Below are 18,159 nucleotides of genomic sequence, written 5' to 3'. Positions count from 1 at the left end.
ACGTGTGGCAATTATTTGCGTTGAAATCATCTCTAATAGGGTTGAGATCAATATGAACTTTAACCTTTTGTCAGTGATCAAACCAAAAATGCCAACATAGTTAAACAGTGGGCAAATACATTGAAAAAAATTTAAGAAATTATCAAAGATTTCAATGAAAAGTCTTTAAAAAAGCTTATTTACACAAATAGGCGGCAACGCCGCAAAATAAAAGATTCCGTTTATTAATGAAACTTACAGAAACTCACTTTTCGGAGCTAAATGAATAAAAAAACTTTTTTTAAAGCAAATAAATACTTTTAAGCAAATTTTCAGTAAAAGGTGACAACACCGCAACACAAAAGATTTCGCTTAATAATGAGTTTAAAAGAAACTGCATTTTCAGAGCTAAATCGTTAAGAAAATTAGCTTTTTGTAGCAAAATTAACAATTTATGCAAATTTTCAGTAAAAGGTGGCAACTCTTTACAGAAGAAAATTGTAATTCTTCAAATTTTCCTGCTATTTTTGAGATATACTTAAAGATTTATTAATTTTTATAGAAAATAAAGCATATTGTTACAAAAAGGTGGCAACGCTAGGTAATAAAAATTATTATTTATTAAAGAAATCACATGAAATTGTATTTTGGACACCTCAAAAAATAAAAACAATTCCATTAGAAGCTTTAAATTTAAAGTGAATTTTATGAAACAGGTGGCAGCACTTTATAAACAAAAATAAAAACGTTAGCATTTTTTCAGCATTTTTAAATTTTCTTTCAGTTTTATTATTAATCGCAGAAATAAAAGTTATTTTATAATTCTATTTATATTTTTTCACTCTATTTCAGTTTTAGCAATTAAAAATTTAAATACTTGTAATGATCTGTAATATGGCAACTCTACAAAAGATTGTAGTAATGTGTTATGTGGCAACTCTAAAAACTCATTAAGCCTTTGTCAGATGGAATGCAACCTGGCCTTTTTTGCATTTCCGTTTTAAGAATTATTATTGTAAGCCATTCTAATCAGAAAGGAACATAAATAAAAAAACAAATAAGCATCCTTTACAACATCAGGTGTGGGGTGCATCTTAGTAAAGCAGCTCAATGATGGATCTAAGACCTAGTCGCCAGACAATGACTGATGCATTAAATGCAGCCGGCATCGAGTTCCCTTCTTCTGCGACGCTGAGCCAACTACGAGGCTTATATGAAGCGCTAATGACACAACAAAGCAACCACGCTTTAAAACCAGCAAGCGAAGAGGATACAGTGGAAGACATGAACCAGTGCGCTGTCCAAGCAAATACTGATGCCGCTGAAAATACTATTAAGACACACGTTGTCGCAAATCCTGCTGCACAACAGCAAACACGTGCTCTAGATCAGTACGCCGTAGAAGTCAACACTGAAGTCCACGTGCATGATGCCGCTGAAACTGAAGACAATGTAACTGCTGTCCCGAAGCCCGCTGTAATTGCTGCCGCTGCCAGAATGCACACTGGAAAAACTTATGATTTTCTTCCAGATACCGCATCTGCTACAGGGTCCGACGAAATAAAAAAATTACAACTTCGTTTACAGATGTTACAACTACAGCAACAAATACAGGCCCTAGAAGAGGGCTTATCATACCAATCTCCTGTACGCAGAATGGACTGGATGGAATTGGACGCTGCTGTTCCTATATTTAGCGGTGACGACAACCAAGACATAAACCGCTGGTTCGTAGTCTTTGAAGATTATGCGGGGATGTTTTCCGAAAAGGAAAAATGTGCAGCCATACGCCGACGTTTGGAAGGAACGGCCAAACAGTACGTTACAAACTTAGGCCTGTTACAATTTGATGACTTAAAAGCTCGCCTAACAAGAATGTTCAAACGTACAGTTTCCCGGCAAGAGGTATACAGGCAACTACAGCAAAGAAATTTAAAGCCTGACGAGTCGTGCCTCAGCTACGTGGTGGCTATGCAGTCAATCGCTGCTAAAGCTGATATAGAGGAGCAAGAGCTAGTGGACATAATAATTGATGGTGTCCCTAAGAATGACAACGCAGTCAATATGCTCTACGGCGCCAGTAGTATGGACGACTTACTACGTCGTCTGGATAGGTATGAGTGCCGCCGTCAACAACGCCGCGTTCCGTTAAAGACTGTTACCGCAGCTAAACCGATGCCTTCTGAAACCACTGGTAATAAATCGACTGAAGCTGAGGTCCGCTGCTACAACTGCTCGCAATTTGGACACTACCAAAGTCAGTGTCAGAAGCCCAGACGTCCCCCGAATTCATGTTTCGTGTGTGCAGAGATGGGACATTTCCACAAAGACTGTCCGAAGAAGAAGACTGCAGTTGGAGCCATAAATATTAAGGGTATTGATGCATTCCAATCGGTAAGTGTTGCCTTCAGACAACAAAATAAGCGCACTGATGTTATTAAATTTTTTTCTTTGCTTGATACGGGTAGCCCAATTAGTTGTATAAGTGAATCACTAGTACCGTTTGCAATCCCTATTAATAAAACTGTACCTACATTTCGCGGCGTTGGAAACAAAATCATAAATATAATCGGTCGTGTTGGATGTGACATATTTTTTCAAAATAAAACAGTAGCGGGTGATTTATTTGTTCTGCCGGATTCCGAAGCCATAGTGCCACTTTTAATCGGGCGTGATGTACTTAATAAACTTAATATTCACTTATGCAGCAAAAAAATTTCTTATAATAAAAATGAATTGTTAAAATTGAATTTAAAAAATGGATACATTGACAAAAAAATACATCGTGCGCTTGTGTTGTTTAAATTATGTAGTAGTCCTGAACTTCCACCTGCGGTAGAGAATTTATTCGATGAACTTCCATTTGCAACGTGTAATAAGAATGATTTTATTGAACCGACTAACATTAGGAGAATTATTTCACCTGAAGTAAAACATCTAGCGAGTCGTGATAAAATTGCTTCTGAAAATGAGTGTAGTATAGTTGAAAACGTTGAAGATTTAGAAATTATTAACGAAGATGAGTATTGTGAGGAAAACATGGAAATAATTTGCAACGTTGAGGATAATACGAATATAGACATTGATGAGGGACTAGATACAGCGAGTGCGTGTACATTAAGGTCAATGTTAGAAACGCAGTATTTTGATAGATTGGGATCTCCTACAAAGATGGTAGATTATTGTATGGAAATTAGGTTAACCAATGATGTACCGATTTATAGTGGTCCAAGACGGCTTTCATACCGGGAAAAGTCTGAGGTTAAATTGAAATTAAATGAACTCTTAGAGAAGGGTATTATACGCCCTAGTGATTCGGCATATGCCTCGCCGATTGTGTTAGTGAGACGGAAAAGCGGGCAATTGAGAATGTGCGTAGACTACAGGGCCCTGAACAAGATTACACTAAAGGATAATTATCCCTTACCCATAATCGAGGATTGCCTGGACTATTTAGGTAATAAAAAAATTTTTTCGACCCTTGATTTAGAAAATAGTTTTCATCAGGTACCGATGCATGAGGATTCGATAAAATATACGGCTTTCGTCACCCCTTTGGGTCAATACGAATATTGTTATATGCCTTTCGGGCTAAAAAATGCTGGTGCTGTATTCCAGCGGTTTATTAATAAAGTTTTAAGAGATTTTATAGAATCAGGTAAGATTGTAGTTTACTTAGATGATATAATCATCGCCACTGAAACTTTGGAGGAACATGTAGGATTATTGTCGGACGTGTTAGGTGCTTTAAGTGAAGTAGGTTTGAGACTTAATATGAATAAGTGTAAATTCGCATATCGGGAAATAGATTATTTAGGTTATCGTGTGAACGAGATGGGCATTAGGCCTAATGAGGATCACATCAAGTCCATAAAAGAGTATCCTATGCCTACTGACTGTGAAGGGGTAGAGCGTTGTTTAGGACTGTTTTCCTATTTCCGAAGATTTGTACCGGACTTTTCGAGAATATCAAGGCCTTTGAATATGTTGAAGAAAAATGGAAATTTTAACTGGACTGACGAATGTAGAGACGCTTTCTTGACTCTGAAGGATCGATTGACGAATGCTCCTGTGCTGGCAGTATATGATCAGCAACGTGAAACAGAATTACACACAGATGCTAGTACTAAGGGCTATGGTTCAGTGCTCCTACAGAAACTAGGAGATGGTAAATTTCACCCTATAGCTTACTACTCTAAGTGCACATCTCCGGCAGAATCTAGGTACCATAGTTTTGAATTAGAAACCATGGCCATAATATATGCGTTAAGAAGGTTCCGTATATACTTAGAAGGAATCCCTTTCACCATTGTGACCGACTGTAACTCCCTTGCACTAACATTGAGTAAGAAATTAATAAACCCTAGAATCGCCAGATGGGCTTTAGAATTGGAAAATTATAATTATAGCATTAGGCATAGAAGAGGAGAATTGATGACTCACGTCGATGCACTCAGCCGCGAACCAGTTATCGGGGTTATCGATGAGAATGAAGTCGACGTAAATATTCAGATTACGCAATCTAGGGATCCGAAGATACAGGACATTAAGATAGCACTTGAGCATGGTGAAAAAGAGGGGTTTTTGTTGGACAATAGTTTAGTGTTTAGAATAGGTAATCAGGGACAAAGACAATTATACGTGCCGGAGGAATTAGAAGAAAACATAATGAGGTTAGTACATGAGAAGTATAGTCATGTTGGTATTGGGAAATGTATGGACAGGATAAGCAAATATTATTGGTTCCCTAATATGAAGGACAAATTAAATAAATTCATAAGAAATTGCCTTAAATGTATTTACTATTCGGGCCCACATAAAAAAAATGAACGAAACCTATACAACATCGAGAAGAAGGCTATCCCTTTCGACACCTTGCATATCGACCATTTTGGTCCTTTACCAGCAATTAGATCCAAGCGTAGACACATACTAGCAGTAGTAGATGCATTTACAAAATTTACTAGGCTTTACGCTGTAAACTCGCCAGGGACAAAGGAAGCATGTTGTGCCTTACGAAAGTATTTTAGGGACTATAGTCGACCTAGGCGAATCATTAGTGACCGCGGTACGTGTTTTACTTCCGATGAATTCAATAGATTTGTAACCGAAAGAAATATTATTCATGTGAAAACTTCAGTAGCTTCCCCACAGTCGAACGGCCAAGTAGAAAGGATAAATAGAGATTTGAGGGCTATGCTATCGAAACTATCTGAGCCAACGGAACATTGTGATTGGACAGATAAACTGTCGCAAGTGGAGTTTGCCATCAACAATTCGCTGCACAGTGCTACGAAACAATCGCCGGCTATCTTACTATTTGGAGTAGAACAACGAGGAGAGATAGTAGACGAACTGACAGAATACTTACAGGACAGATACGAGGATAGTAATAGGGATCTAAAGGTAATGAGGGAGGATGCATCAGAAAACATAAAAAAGTCTCAGGAGAATAACTTAAAGTATTTCCATGTTCATCACAAACCGCCAAAATCGTTCAAACCTGGAGATTTAGTTGTTTTAAAGAATGTTAATACAACCCCAGGAGTCAATAAGAAATTAATACCGAAGTACCGCGGCCCATACATCGTTCAGAAGCAATTAGGAAATGATCGTTACGAAATATCTGATGTAGAAAATTGCCAGGTGACACAATTACCCTATAAAGGTGTAGTAGATTCGACTCGATTGAAAAAATGGTTGGAAGTAAAGGACTCGGTAAAAAACAAATTATCTGAAACTGAAGGCAACACGAGTGAATACGAAGACTATGAGTTTCTAGAAGATGAATTTTTACAAGACTTAACGCAATCGAGGTCGATTGCCTAGTCAGGTTGGCCGAGATTGTAATGATCTGTAATATGGCAACTCTACAAAAGATTGTAGTAATGTGTTATGTGGCAACTCTAAAAACTCATTAAGCCTTTGTCAGATGGAATGCAACCTGGCCTTTTTTGCATTTCCGTTTTAAGAATTATTATTGTAAGCCATTCTAATCAGAAAGGAACATAAATAAAAAAACAAATAAGCATCCTTTACATACTAGTTATTTTTTTCTTAAAGTAAAATATTTGCATAAAAAGGTGGCAACGCCGTATAATAAAATGTGTTATTTAATAAACAATTTTGAGAAATTATATTTTAAATAGCTTATGTAACAAGAAAGTATTGTTTAGAAGCTAAATTGTAAATTTAAAGTGAATTTTACATAACAGGTGGCAACCCATAACAGGTGGCAACCCTTAATAAACTAAATCACAAATTTTATAATTCTATTACATTTTTTTATTCTATTTCAGTTTTAGCAATTAAAAATTTAAATACTAGATAGTTTTCTTTAAAAAAAAATAAAAAAAATTACATAAAAAGGTGGCAACACCATATAATAAAATGTGTTTTTTAATAAAAAATTTTGAGGAATTATATTTTAAATAGCTCAAGCAACAAGAAAGTTTTATTTAGAAGATAAATTATGCATTTAAAGTGAATTTTACATAACAGGTGGCAACCCTTAATAAACAAAATCAAGATTTTTATAATTATATTCAATTTTTTCACTCTATTTCAGTTTTAGCAATTAAAAATTTAAATACTAGTTATTTTTATTTAAAAAAAGGAAAAATTTCATAAAAAGGTGGCAACGCCATATAATAAAATGTGTTATTTAATAAAAAAATAAATAGCTGAAGCTTTACGAAAGTATTATTTAGAAGCTAAATTATAAATTTAACGAGAATTTTACATAACAGGTGGCAACACTTTTAAAAAAAATAAAAATTTTACTTTTTTAAATTTATTTTCGCATTACAGGTTCAGCAATTAAAAATATAAATTAAATTTAAAAAATATTAATTATTTTCCATAAAAAATTTAAACATTTTCATAAAAAGATGGCAACTCTAAATGCTAAAATGTTTTTTATCAAAAACAAAAACAAGAAAAATGTTATTTTAGAGAGCTTTAGCAACAAGAATAGATTTAGCAAGTTAAATTTAAAATTTTAAGCTAATTTTATGTAACATGTGGCAACTAAAATAATTAAAGGTTTGCCTAAAAAGGTGGCAACGCTATATAATAAAAGTTGTAGAAATTTAATGCTTTGTAATTTGATAGAACTTAAACAATAAGAAAATCTTATTTACAAAATAAATTATAAATTAAAAATGAACAGATGGCAGCCCTTTGTACACAAAAATAAAAATTTCAAAAATTTGTTTAATAACTTTTTATTTCCTTCGAAGTTTTTAAAAATTTTGATTTTTTTTTCATCCCTAACTCCCACTGTCTTAAGATATGATCTCTCTTAAACATAAATAGCAACAACAACATTAAAATTAATAAACAACATTGTTGTTTATATGGCAACCTTTAACGGTTAATGTTTGGTTTCTTATTGTTATTGCTGTGGATGATTGGCAATTCAAACAAAAAACGTGACTTAATATAATAACAATAATAATAAAATAATAAAATAATAAAAATATAATGTTAGAAAATAAATAAATAAATTTAATTAACAAATATCTCACTTTTCAAATGCAATTTTTTCTTATTTTATAAAATAAACCATAAAAATAAAAACCAAAATTTTATAAATTTATAAAATTTTAATTGCTTTAATTGCAAACAAATGCATAAATAAATAAATTTTGCCAACAAGTGTCAAATCAAGTTTTACTAAATGTCTATATGTACTTGTTAAACCTCCCAAAACTGTATTGAAATTTGTTCGAATTAAAATAGTTTTCTTAAGTAAAACAATTTGTTGTTTTTATTGGATTTTCTTAATAAATGTTACCTAAATTGGTTGGTTGTTTAACATTTCAATTTGTTTGTTGCATTTAAACAAGGTCCATAAATAAAGATATATTTATTAAAAACAAACACTTGGCAATTTAACAAATTTAAACTTGGCAGCACTTTAAAAGAGGGTGTTCATGAGTAATAGGGATGCCAGTTTGAGGAATAAAAATAACAGGCAATTTTAGAAACATTTAAACGTAGATACACTTTAGAACCTCATTAATCATTGTTTTCCTTATAAATAAAACAATTTTAAAATAAAAGTTGGCAACGCCTCATAATGAAAATATTTGTTTATTGAAGCAAAATGTTAAAATTGTTCTCAAAATAGCTTAAACTGCAAGCTTAAGATTATTAGAAACTAAATAAACCATTTAAAATGAAGCTACCTAAAAAGTTGGCAACACTCCCCATAATTTGGCAACAGTTTAAAAGAGCCAAAAAAGAATTTAATCACGATACATCATAATTTAGATAATTTTAATTTAATTTAATTAATCACGATACATCATAATTTAGATAATTTTAATTACTTGTATGTAAAATTAGTAATTTTTTCATAAATAATCATGATTTTAGGAACAAGTTGGCAACGCAATATATAGAAATGTAAATTTTCAAAGAAAAAAATATAATATTTATTATTATTTCTATCCATTTGACTTCAATCTATGATAAAATCAATTATTTCATAAAACAACTTGAATTTAATAAAAATTTGGCAACGCGTAATTTCAAAAATTTGTATTTACGAAAAAAAACCTTCAAATTTTAGTTATATAAAAAATTTTAATATACAACACTTAATTTGTATAAATGTTATTGATTAACAGAAAAAGTTGGCAACGCTTTTTAGAAAATTAGAAAAAGTCGGCAACTCTTTAGAAGCGTTAAAGGAAAACTTTATCGCGATACTACATAATTTAAATAATTCGAATACCTGGTATGTAAAAGTTGTAATATAATCAATTATCCTTTTCAAATAATCTTGATTTCAACAATAAAGTTGGCAACGCAATAAATAAAAATGTTAATTTTCTACAAAAAAAGTAATAATTAAAACTATATCTATCCTGTTATTTGAAATTAATAAAAATAATAAATTTTGTTCTAAAGGGACTTAATTTCAATAACAAGTTGGTAACGCATAATATCAATAATATTTATTTATCAAGAAAACATGTTTAAATATAATTTTACACTCTAAAATTTAGAGTATAGAAAAATCGAATTTAAAAAAATGTTGAAAAGTCGACCTACAAGACTTTATCAACAAAATATATGACATTATCTTATCAAATCTTGCTAAATAATGCAACGCTGAATATATTGAGCATAAAAACGCTAGAAAGCAACACTTTAACAACTGTGTGGCTATAGTTCCATAAAAAAATAATTGTTTTTTACAATGTTGCCATATATGGTGATACCAAAATAGAGTTGCCATATTTTATAATTGAACAACAAATAAACAATGTTACCATATGGATTTATAACAGCAGCTAAAACAAAGTTGCCATAGAGTTCAAATAGAGAGATTATTCTACCAATAAATCCCCAAACTTGAAACGGAATCTTCAAATGTAATCAGAACTAAACAAGTTAAATTCAACTTATTAATAAAAACACTTACATAATCTTCACAAGTGAGAGCAAGTCTTTAACTCAGGCATGGGAAATTTAGTATTTTAGTACTTTTTCTAGTCTAGTCTATAGTCTAGTCTATGGTTAGTCTATAGTCTAGTCTATAGTCTAGTCTATAGTCTAGTCTATAGTCTATAGTCTAGTCTAGTCTATAGGTCTAGTCTATAGTCTAGTCTATAGTCTAGTCTAGTATAGTCTATATAGTCTAGTCTATAGTCTAGTCTATAGTCTAGTCTATAGTCTAGTCTATAGTCTAGTCTATCTCTAGTCTATAGTCTAGACTATAATCTAGTCTATAGTCTAGTCTATAGTCTAGACTATAGTCTAGTCTATAGTCTAGTCTATAGTCTAGTCTATAGTCTAGTCTATAGTCTAGTCTATAGTCTAGCCTATAGTCTAGTCTATAGTCTAGTCTATAGTCTAGTCTATAGTCTAGTCTATAGTTTAGTCTATAGTCTAGTCTAGTCTATAGTCTAGTCTATAGTCTAGTCTATAGTCTAGTCTATAGTCTAGTCTATAGTCTAGTCTATAGTCTAGTCTATAGTCTAGTCTATAGTCTAGTCTATAGTCTAGTCTATAGTCTAGTCTATAGTCTAGTCTATAGTCTAGTCTATAGTCTAGTCTATAGTCTAGTCTATAGTCTAGTCTATAGTGTAGTCTATAGTCTAGTCTATAGTCTAGTCTATAGTCTAGTCTATAGTCTAGCTATAGTCTATAGTCTAGTATATAGTCTAGTCTATAGTCTAGTCTATAGTCTAGTCTATAGGCTAGTCTATAGGCTAGTCTATAGTCTAGTCTATAGTCTAGTCTATAGTCTAGTCTATAGGCTAGTCTATAGGCTAGTCTATAGTCTAGTCTATAGTCTAGTCTTCTATAGTCTAGTCTATAGTCTAGTCTACTAGTCTATATCTAGTCTATAGTCTAGTCTATAGTCTAGTCTATAGTCTAGTCTATAGTCTAGTCTAGTCTAGTCTATAGTCTAGTCTATAGTCTAGTCTATAGTCTAGTCTATAGTCTAGTCTATAGTCTAGTCTATAGTCTAGTCTATAGTCTAGTCTATAGTCTAGTCTATAGTCTAGTCTATGTCTAGTCTATAGTCTAGTCTATAGTCTAGTCTATAGTCTAGTCTATAGTCTAGTCTATAGTCTAGTCTATAGTCTAGTCTATAGTCTAGTCTATAGTCTAGTCTATAGTCTAGTCTATAGTCTAGTCTATAGTCTAGTCTATAGTCTAGTCTATAGTCTAGTCTATAGTCTAGTCTATAGTCTAGTCTATAGTCTAGTCTATAGTCTAGTCTATAGGTCTAGTCTATAGTCTAGTCTATAGTCTAGTCTATAGTCTAGTCTATAGTCTAGTCTATAGTCTAGTCTATAGTCTAGTCTATAGTCTAGTCTATAGTCTAGTCTATAGTCTAGTCTATAGTCTAGTCTATAGTCTAGTCTATAGTCTAGTCTATAGTCTAGTCTATAGTCTAGTCTATAGTCTAGTCTATAGTCTAGTCTATAGTCTAGTCTATAGTCTAGTCTATAGTCTAGTCTATAGTCTAGTCTATAGTAGTCTATAGTCTAGTCTATAGTCTAGTCTAGGGTCTAGTCTATAGTCTAGTCTATAGTCTAGTCTATATGTCTAGTCTATAGTCTAGTCTATAGTCTAGTCTATAGTCTAGTCTATAGGTCTAGTCTATAGTCTAGTCTATAGTCTAGTCTATAGTCTAGTCTATAGTCTAGTCTATAGTCTAGTCTATAGTCTAGTCTATAGTCTAGTCTATAGTCTAGTCTATAGTCTAGTCTATAGTCTAGTCTATAGTCTAGTCTATAGTCTAGTCTATAGTCTAGTCTATAGTCTAGTCTATAGTCTAGTCTATAGTCTAGTCTAGTCTAGTCTATAGTCTAGTCTATAGTCTGTCTATAGTCTAGTCTATAGTCTAGTCTATAGTCTAGTCTATAGTCTAGTCTATAGTCTAGTCTATAGTCTAGTCTATAGTCTAGTCTATAGTCTAGTCTATAGTCTAGTCTATAGTCTAGTCTATAGTCTAGTCTAGTCTAGTCATAGTCTAGTCTATATCTAGTCTATAGTCTAGTCTATAGTCTAGTCTATAGTCTAGTCTATAGTCTAGTCTATAGTCTAGTCTATAGTCTAGTCTATAGTCTAGTCTATAGTCTAGTCTATAGTCTAGTCTATAGTCTAGTCTATAGTCTAGTCTATAGTCTAGTCTATAGTCTAGTCTAGTCTATCTATAGTCTAGTCTATAGTCTAGTCTATGTCATCTCTAGTCTAGTCTATAGTCTAGTCTATAGTCTAGTCTATAGTCTAGTCTATAGTCTAGTCTATAGTCTAGTCTATAGTCTAGTCTATGTCTAGTCTATAGTCTAGTCTATAGTCTAGTCTATAGTCTAGTCTATAGTCTAGTCTATAGTCTAGTCTATAGTCTAGTCTATAGTCTAGTCTATAGTCTAGTCTATAGTCTAGTCTATAGTCTAGTCTATAGTCTAGTCTATAGGCTAGTCTATAGGCTAGTCTATAGTCTAGTCTATATCTAGTCTATAGTCTAGTCCTATAGTCTAGTCTATGTCTAGTCTATAGTCTAGTCTATAGTCTAGTCTATAGTCTAGTTCATAGTCTAGTCTATAGTCTAGTCTATAGTCTAGTCTATAGTCTAGTCTTTAGTCCTGTCTATAGTCTAGTCCATAGTCTAGTCTATAATCTAGTCTATAGTCTAGTCTATAGACTATTTTAAATTTTAAATTTTCCATGCATTTTTATAACACAACAATACACAACGAAAACACAAACTAAAACTAAAGAGAGAACAACCAAAACAAGAGATACATATATTTACCTGCACTCATTTCCCCACAAAAGAAAACTACCAACAACTGGCAATACTTTTCTATCCCAATGCTTATTCTTCTTTTCGTAAACGGTTAATGTGGCAGCATTTTTATTAAATGACGTTTTTCTACAACTGGCAACTCCCTAAACAAAAACGAGCTGTCAATTGTGTAAAGTTAGACAAAAATATATTGTGTGTCGTTTGTTTTTTCACAGTGTTTTAATAAGTGTGTGGTGCGTTTTCTCTTTTTTTAATAAACTCCCAAGCAAATTTTAACTAATTAAACAAATCCCAACAATAACAAAGTTAATTAAAACAAAAATTAGTAGTAAAACTACTAAGCCGCTTAAGTGGTTAAAAAAACTGTTTAACAAAAACAAATCTTTACAAAACTCCAAAAAAAAAAAAAAAACAAAAAAGTGTTAATAATGAGCGATTTGGAAAATGCCAATTCCGTGTTTGATATAAGTGTTAAATTATGTGCTGCCATTGAAAAACACAAATGTCTTTACGATCGCAATTCGGTGCGTAAAAATTCTACGCCGGAATGTGAAAAAGCTTGGCAAGTAGTCGCCAAAGAGTGTAATCAAACCGGTGAGTGAATTTCCAAATAATTTTTTTATGTTTAAGAAAAGAAATTTTTAACTTACCACCACCATTTGTTGATATTTAAGTTGTTTTTATTTTCACTGTTGTTGTTGCCCTACATTTTTAGCAAGAAACACTACACACACACGTTTTGTTTTTGTTTTCTGATTTTTTTCTTAAACACCACACAAATTGCTTTTATTTTCTTCTACCTGCTTGTTCTTACTGTTTTAATTCATCTTGTTTGTTTACAGTTTGAAATCTATTGGTTTGTAGTTAAAGCAGTTGTTCTCTAACCAGAGCATTAATAATAGCACAGGGTTGTATTTGTGTCAGCAACAACTGTCAGTTACTTTGAGAAATTTTTACAGGGTTGTAGTTTTTGTGAAAAGACATTTATTTTGACAGTAAAATAGTTGGTAAAAGGAAATCTTATAAGAATTATTGATGTTAAATGGGTTTATTCGATTTTGTGTCTAATAAAAATAAATAACCAATTATAAAAACAAGCGGAGATATCATATAGAATATTAACTAGAGTCCACACTAGACTACAGCAGAACTAGAATGGAACTAGAACAGAACTACAACTAGATCAGAACTAGAAAATAACTAAAACAGAACTAGAACAGAACTGGAACTAGAACTGAACTAGAACCGAACTAGATCTGAACTAAAACAGAACTAGAACTGAACTAGGATTGAACTAGAAGTTAACTATAACTGAACTAGAACTAGAAATGAACTAGAACTGAACTATAACTGAACTATAACTGAGCTAGAACTGAACTAGAACTGAACTAGAACTGAACTAGAACTGAACTAGAACTGAACTAGAACTGAACTAGAACTAGAACTGAACTAGAACTGAACTAGAACTGAACTAGAACTGAACTAGAACTGAACTAGAACTGAACTAGAACTGAACTAGAACTGAACTAGAACTGAACTAGAACTGAACTAGAACTGAACTAGAACTGAACTAGAACTGAACTAGAACTGAACTAGAACTGAACTAGAAATGAACTAGAAATGAAGTAGAAATGAACTAGAACTGAACTAGAACTGAACTAGAACTGAACTAGAACTGAACTAGAACTGAACTAGAACTGAACTAGAACTGAACTAGAACTGAACTAGAACTGAACTAGAACTGAACGAGAACTGAACTAGAACTGAACTAGAAACTGAACTAGAAATGAACTAGAACTGAACTAGAAATGAACTAGAAATGAACTAGAACTGAACTAGAACTGAACTAGAACTGAACTAGAACTGAACTAGAACTGAACTAGAACTGAACTAGAACTGAACTAGAACTGAACTAGAACTGAACTAGAACCGAACTAGAACTGAACAAGAACTGGACTAGAACTGAACTAGAACTGAATTAGAACTGAACTAGTACTGAACTAGAAATTATTAAAACTGAACTAGGATTGAACTAGAATTGATCTGGAACTGAACCAGAGCAGAACTAAAATAGACTAGATCATGATTTAAACTAACTGTACTACTGTCTTTATATTAAAATACTAGATATTTCGGTTCGAATTATAGAGAAGTCTAGTCAATTGTCTTTACATTTACTATGGACTGTGGCTTTGAACACAGACTATACTATAGTCAGACTGTACTCCAGACTAACGTTCATAAATTGAAATATTGTTTTCCTTTTCTAGAAGACACTAGAATTAAACAGAAACTCCATTATTCAACTAAAAATCTAATTTTTAAAAATCCTACTAGACTTAACTTAATCTTTTTTGCACTTTTCAATCAGTTGATTATTGTAGAAATCGTTGGAAGAATTTACTCAGAGCCTTCTATCAGGGTATAAATCGACGAGGTAATCCCTATTATTTGCATGATTATATGAGCTATCTTTTGGAAGATGAAAATAAGGCAAAATCCAAACGTCAACCAGAAGCGACTTTAAATGATGAAACAAATTCCACTATTACGCATGATGATATAGTGAATGTAGATGATGATGAAGCTGAGGAAAGTGATAGTAATACCAATAGTGCTGATGAATCAAATGAAAAAATAGACGGAAACAAGAGCCAAGGGGGTGGTGGTGGTTTTATAATAGATGAAATCGGTGAAGAGGCGGGCGAGGGTGAAAATCGCGAAAGACGTTTAAGTTATAAACGTTCATGCAAAAGGGGCTTGGATCCTGAGTTATTGGGGGACTTAGGCGATGAAGATTCACAAGAACCGGGGTCTAAACGTTCACGTAAAGTGCTAAAGGAGGGAGGAAAACGTTCGGAACATAATGATTTAGAGTTATTGTCGAATAAAAAAGTTGTGGTTAGAATGGATAAAATTAAAATCAATAAACCATTTAATGATAATAAGAGTGCCGAAGAGTTAGAGGAAATGCGTTCTAAGATGATAAAGGATACGATGAATTCTACTGAGCGGTTTTCTATGGAAACAAAAACCTCTACTCCTAAAGCTGTTAAAATGGTGGATTCTAGTACTTCTACAGCAGTGGCTACTAGATGTATGGGAACACAGTATGAAAATTCTATTGATTTTATGGATTATGATGAAATTTTTATGCAATCAATTAAGCAACGTCTGCAGGAAATGAATGCTAGACAAAAAATGAATTTTAAAGCAAAAATTTATAAGTCATTATTAGAAGTATTCGATGATACGGCAGACTTTCCAGGATCAAATGAGGTACTTAAATTACCACATAAAAAACCGCAAGTGATTAATACTACCACGGGAGAGTTAAGATTAATGCGTGAATTGGTTTCTTTGGTACAGGCAGCCAAAAGTACACCTGAAATTGTAAATGCTAAGGAAAAAGTAAAAACGATTACGGCAATGGCTCCTGCTCCGGCTGCTCAAACGGTTCCAGCACCTATTGCCAGCAAAACTCCTATTAAATTGCCGATGCCTAATAATACTGACAATAGCTCAAAGGCACAAATATCCCCTCTCTCCCTAAGTCCCACTTTAGATGATGATGATTTTCAATTCTCTCTGGACAATATAGATGATGATGACGATCTAGATTTACCACGCACTTGGGAGGAGATCAAAGCTAAACCCTCAGAACCGGCAAAGACTGCAGCTAGCGTTACACCAACAGTAGAGGAAAATGTTATGGGTTTGCCACGGCGCATTTTGCAAAAAGTCGTAAGAGTTTCAGGCTCTTCTGGCAGTACTATAGTAGCTAGAGATGGTGATAGAAAACGTATTTATCGTATATATCCGAAAACAATGAATCCTAACAATAACACAACTTCTTCTACCATCGCTAATAAAAATACCAATATGGGCACCTTTTATGTCACACCAGCCAAGGGCCCAGGAGAAACAGGTTCAGCCCAAAACACTAATAAAAATCAGAGTAATATGTCCAATATAACTGTACGTTCATTTAATACTAATAACATTAATAATAATATAACTCCTGTAACAACTTCTAACTCTGATGCCACAACTTCTGCAAATAGCAGCAATCAATCTACTGCAACTAATTCAGGAAATCAAACAGCATTCAAAAATGTACACCCCGCTAATCGTATACTAAGCTCCACTACTGGTTTATTTAAAACGGTACCTTCGCCAAAACCTCTTACTAATCCCATTAATCAAAAACCTGCAAATGTACAGACAACCTCCAATTTCCCCACCTCCACTGTAACCAAAGTCACAGCGATGTCCAAAAATCCGATGTTGCCACCCACTTCAGCTAATCTCGCGGCTAAAAGACAAATAGTTCGTAGTCACATTAATGCTCCACAAATTATGCAAAGACGTTATTCTATATGTGGTCCTTTGCCGGCGGAGAAAACCCAACCTACTCCAACCACTATGACAGGCTCTCCTATTACTTCCAAAGGTTTAAATGCACTCAATAACAGACCCCAAACTCAGTCTTCAAATTCTTCTTCAGTGTCACAAATACAAATCTCACAACCCATCAGCCTTAATACCGCAGCCGCCAAAACCTCAAACACCCAAACCTTACCAACTAGAAGCGTATCTGATTACTCTACTCCAGTTGCTGATATAAAAATCTCTTTTAAAGAACCAGCTGCCAACAAACCTAAAACCCCAGCTGCATCCACCGAAGAAATACCCATTTTAGAGACCGCCGGCACAGTGGGTGTTGATGTTTTGGATCCTTTGTTTGTTAAGCAGTCTCACATTAAATCGGAACCTTCAGACGATTAAACTGAAACTTATTTATTAACTTTTTTGTATGTGTTTTATTATCTCTTTATTTCCGTGTGTATGTATATAATTTTTATTACATATTAAAATTAAACCAAGTTTTTCAGTGAATAAATATTGAAATAAATTTCAAACCTTGTTATTATCAAAAGTAAAAAAAGTTAAAATTAAACCAAAAATATAAATTTAGGCAAAATTGCTTAATATTAGTTTAGTTTTTTAAAATAACAAAATTTTTGGTTTAAGTGGAACTTTAGTGTTTTATTAAAATTTTTGTAAATTATTTCTAAAAGGTAAGTTTTATCCATTTATAAAATTTAACAATTTTTCAATTGCTCTTAACAAATTTGTTTAATAAAACTAGCTTTTAAATATTTCCCCTAACAATTCATTGCTTTAAAACTCTGCTCTTACATAAAATGTTTAAACCAACACAGTGCTTTCCAAACTATTACACACAAAATACCACTCTATAGAAAACCGTTAAATATTCAAATTTAAATTTGAATTTAAATTTCCACCGTACGGTATTGTTTACAAACATTTAATTCATTGAAAGAGAGTGAGAAAGAGGAAGAGAACCAAACAAAAATCATGAGAGCAAAACAGTGTGGTTAACTTTAGATGTAAAAAAGCCATAAAGCGAAAGCATAAACAAAATTTCAACAAAAAACTGTCTATAGTCTAGTCTATAGTCTAGTCTATAGTCTAGTCTATAGTCTAGTCTATAGTCTAGTCTATAGTCTAGTCTATAGTCTAGTCTATAGTCTAGTCTATAGTCTAGTCTATAGTCTAGTCTATAGTCTAGTCTAGTCTATAGTCTAGTCTATAGTCTAGTCTATAGTGTCTATAGTCTAGTCTAGTCTTAGTCTATAGTCTAGTCTATAGTCTAGTCTATATCTAGTCTATAGTCTAGTCTATAGTCTAGTCTATAGTCTAGTCTATTCTAGTCTATAGTCTAGTCTATAGTCTAGTCTATAGTCTAGTCTACAGTCTAGTCTGTAGTCTAGTCTATAGTCTAGTCTATAGTCTAGTCTATAGTCTAGTCTACAGTCTAGTCTATAGTCTAGTATAGTCTATAGTCTAGTATAGTCTATAGTCTAGTATAGTCT

At 32.8% G+C, this 18,159-nt stretch overlaps 2 protein-coding genes across 2 annotated transcripts; both read left to right on the top strand.

Moving 5' to 3' along the window:
* Positions 1–870: 870 nt before the first annotated feature.
* Positions 871–2,704, top strand: LOC119613197. Its single transcript, XM_037969143.1, has 2 exons — positions 871–2,373; positions 2,448–2,704. The coding sequence occupies exons 1-2, from the start codon at positions 1,090–1,092 to the stop codon at positions 2,454–2,456; spliced, it is 1,293 nt and encodes a 430-aa protein (XP_037825071.1). The 5' UTR covers positions 871–1,089; the 3' UTR covers positions 2,457–2,704.
* Positions 2,705–12,352: 9,648 nt separating this feature from the next.
* LOC119613196 (myosin-G heavy chain-like) lies at positions 12,353–17,180 on the top strand. Its single transcript, XM_037969142.1, has 2 exons — positions 12,353–12,853; positions 14,631–17,180. The coding sequence occupies exons 1-2, from the start codon at positions 12,688–12,690 to the stop codon at positions 17,045–17,047; spliced, it is 2,583 nt and encodes an 860-aa protein (XP_037825070.1). The 5' UTR covers positions 12,353–12,687; the 3' UTR covers positions 17,048–17,180.
* The last annotated feature ends 979 nt before the right edge of the window (positions 17,181–18,159 follow it).

This window comes from Lucilia sericata, unplaced genomic scaffold (genome assembly GCF_015586225.1).
Source record: "Lucilia sericata isolate MDLA Ls3-8-SP2 unplaced genomic scaffold, ASM1558622v1 Contig002004F_arrow, whole genome shotgun sequence".
Classification (NCBI taxonomy): Eukaryota; Metazoa; Arthropoda; class Insecta; order Diptera; family Calliphoridae; genus Lucilia; species Lucilia sericata.
This window is presented reverse-complemented; position numbering and strand designations above follow the sequence as displayed.

Bases quoted from the DNA above. Each gene is read 5' to 3' on its own strand.
- LOC119613196 (XM_037969142.1), top strand. From the start codon at position 12,688: ATGAGCGATTTGGAAAATGCCAATTCCGTGTTTGATATAAGTGTTAAA. The intron at 12,854-14,630 runs GTGAGTGAATTT...CTTTTCAATCAG, and splicing joins CAAAGAGTGTAATCAAACCG to TTGATTATTGTAGAAATCGT.
- LOC119613197 (XM_037969143.1), top strand. From the start codon at position 1,090: ATGATGGATCTAAGACCTAGTCGCCAGACAATGACTGATGCATTAAAT.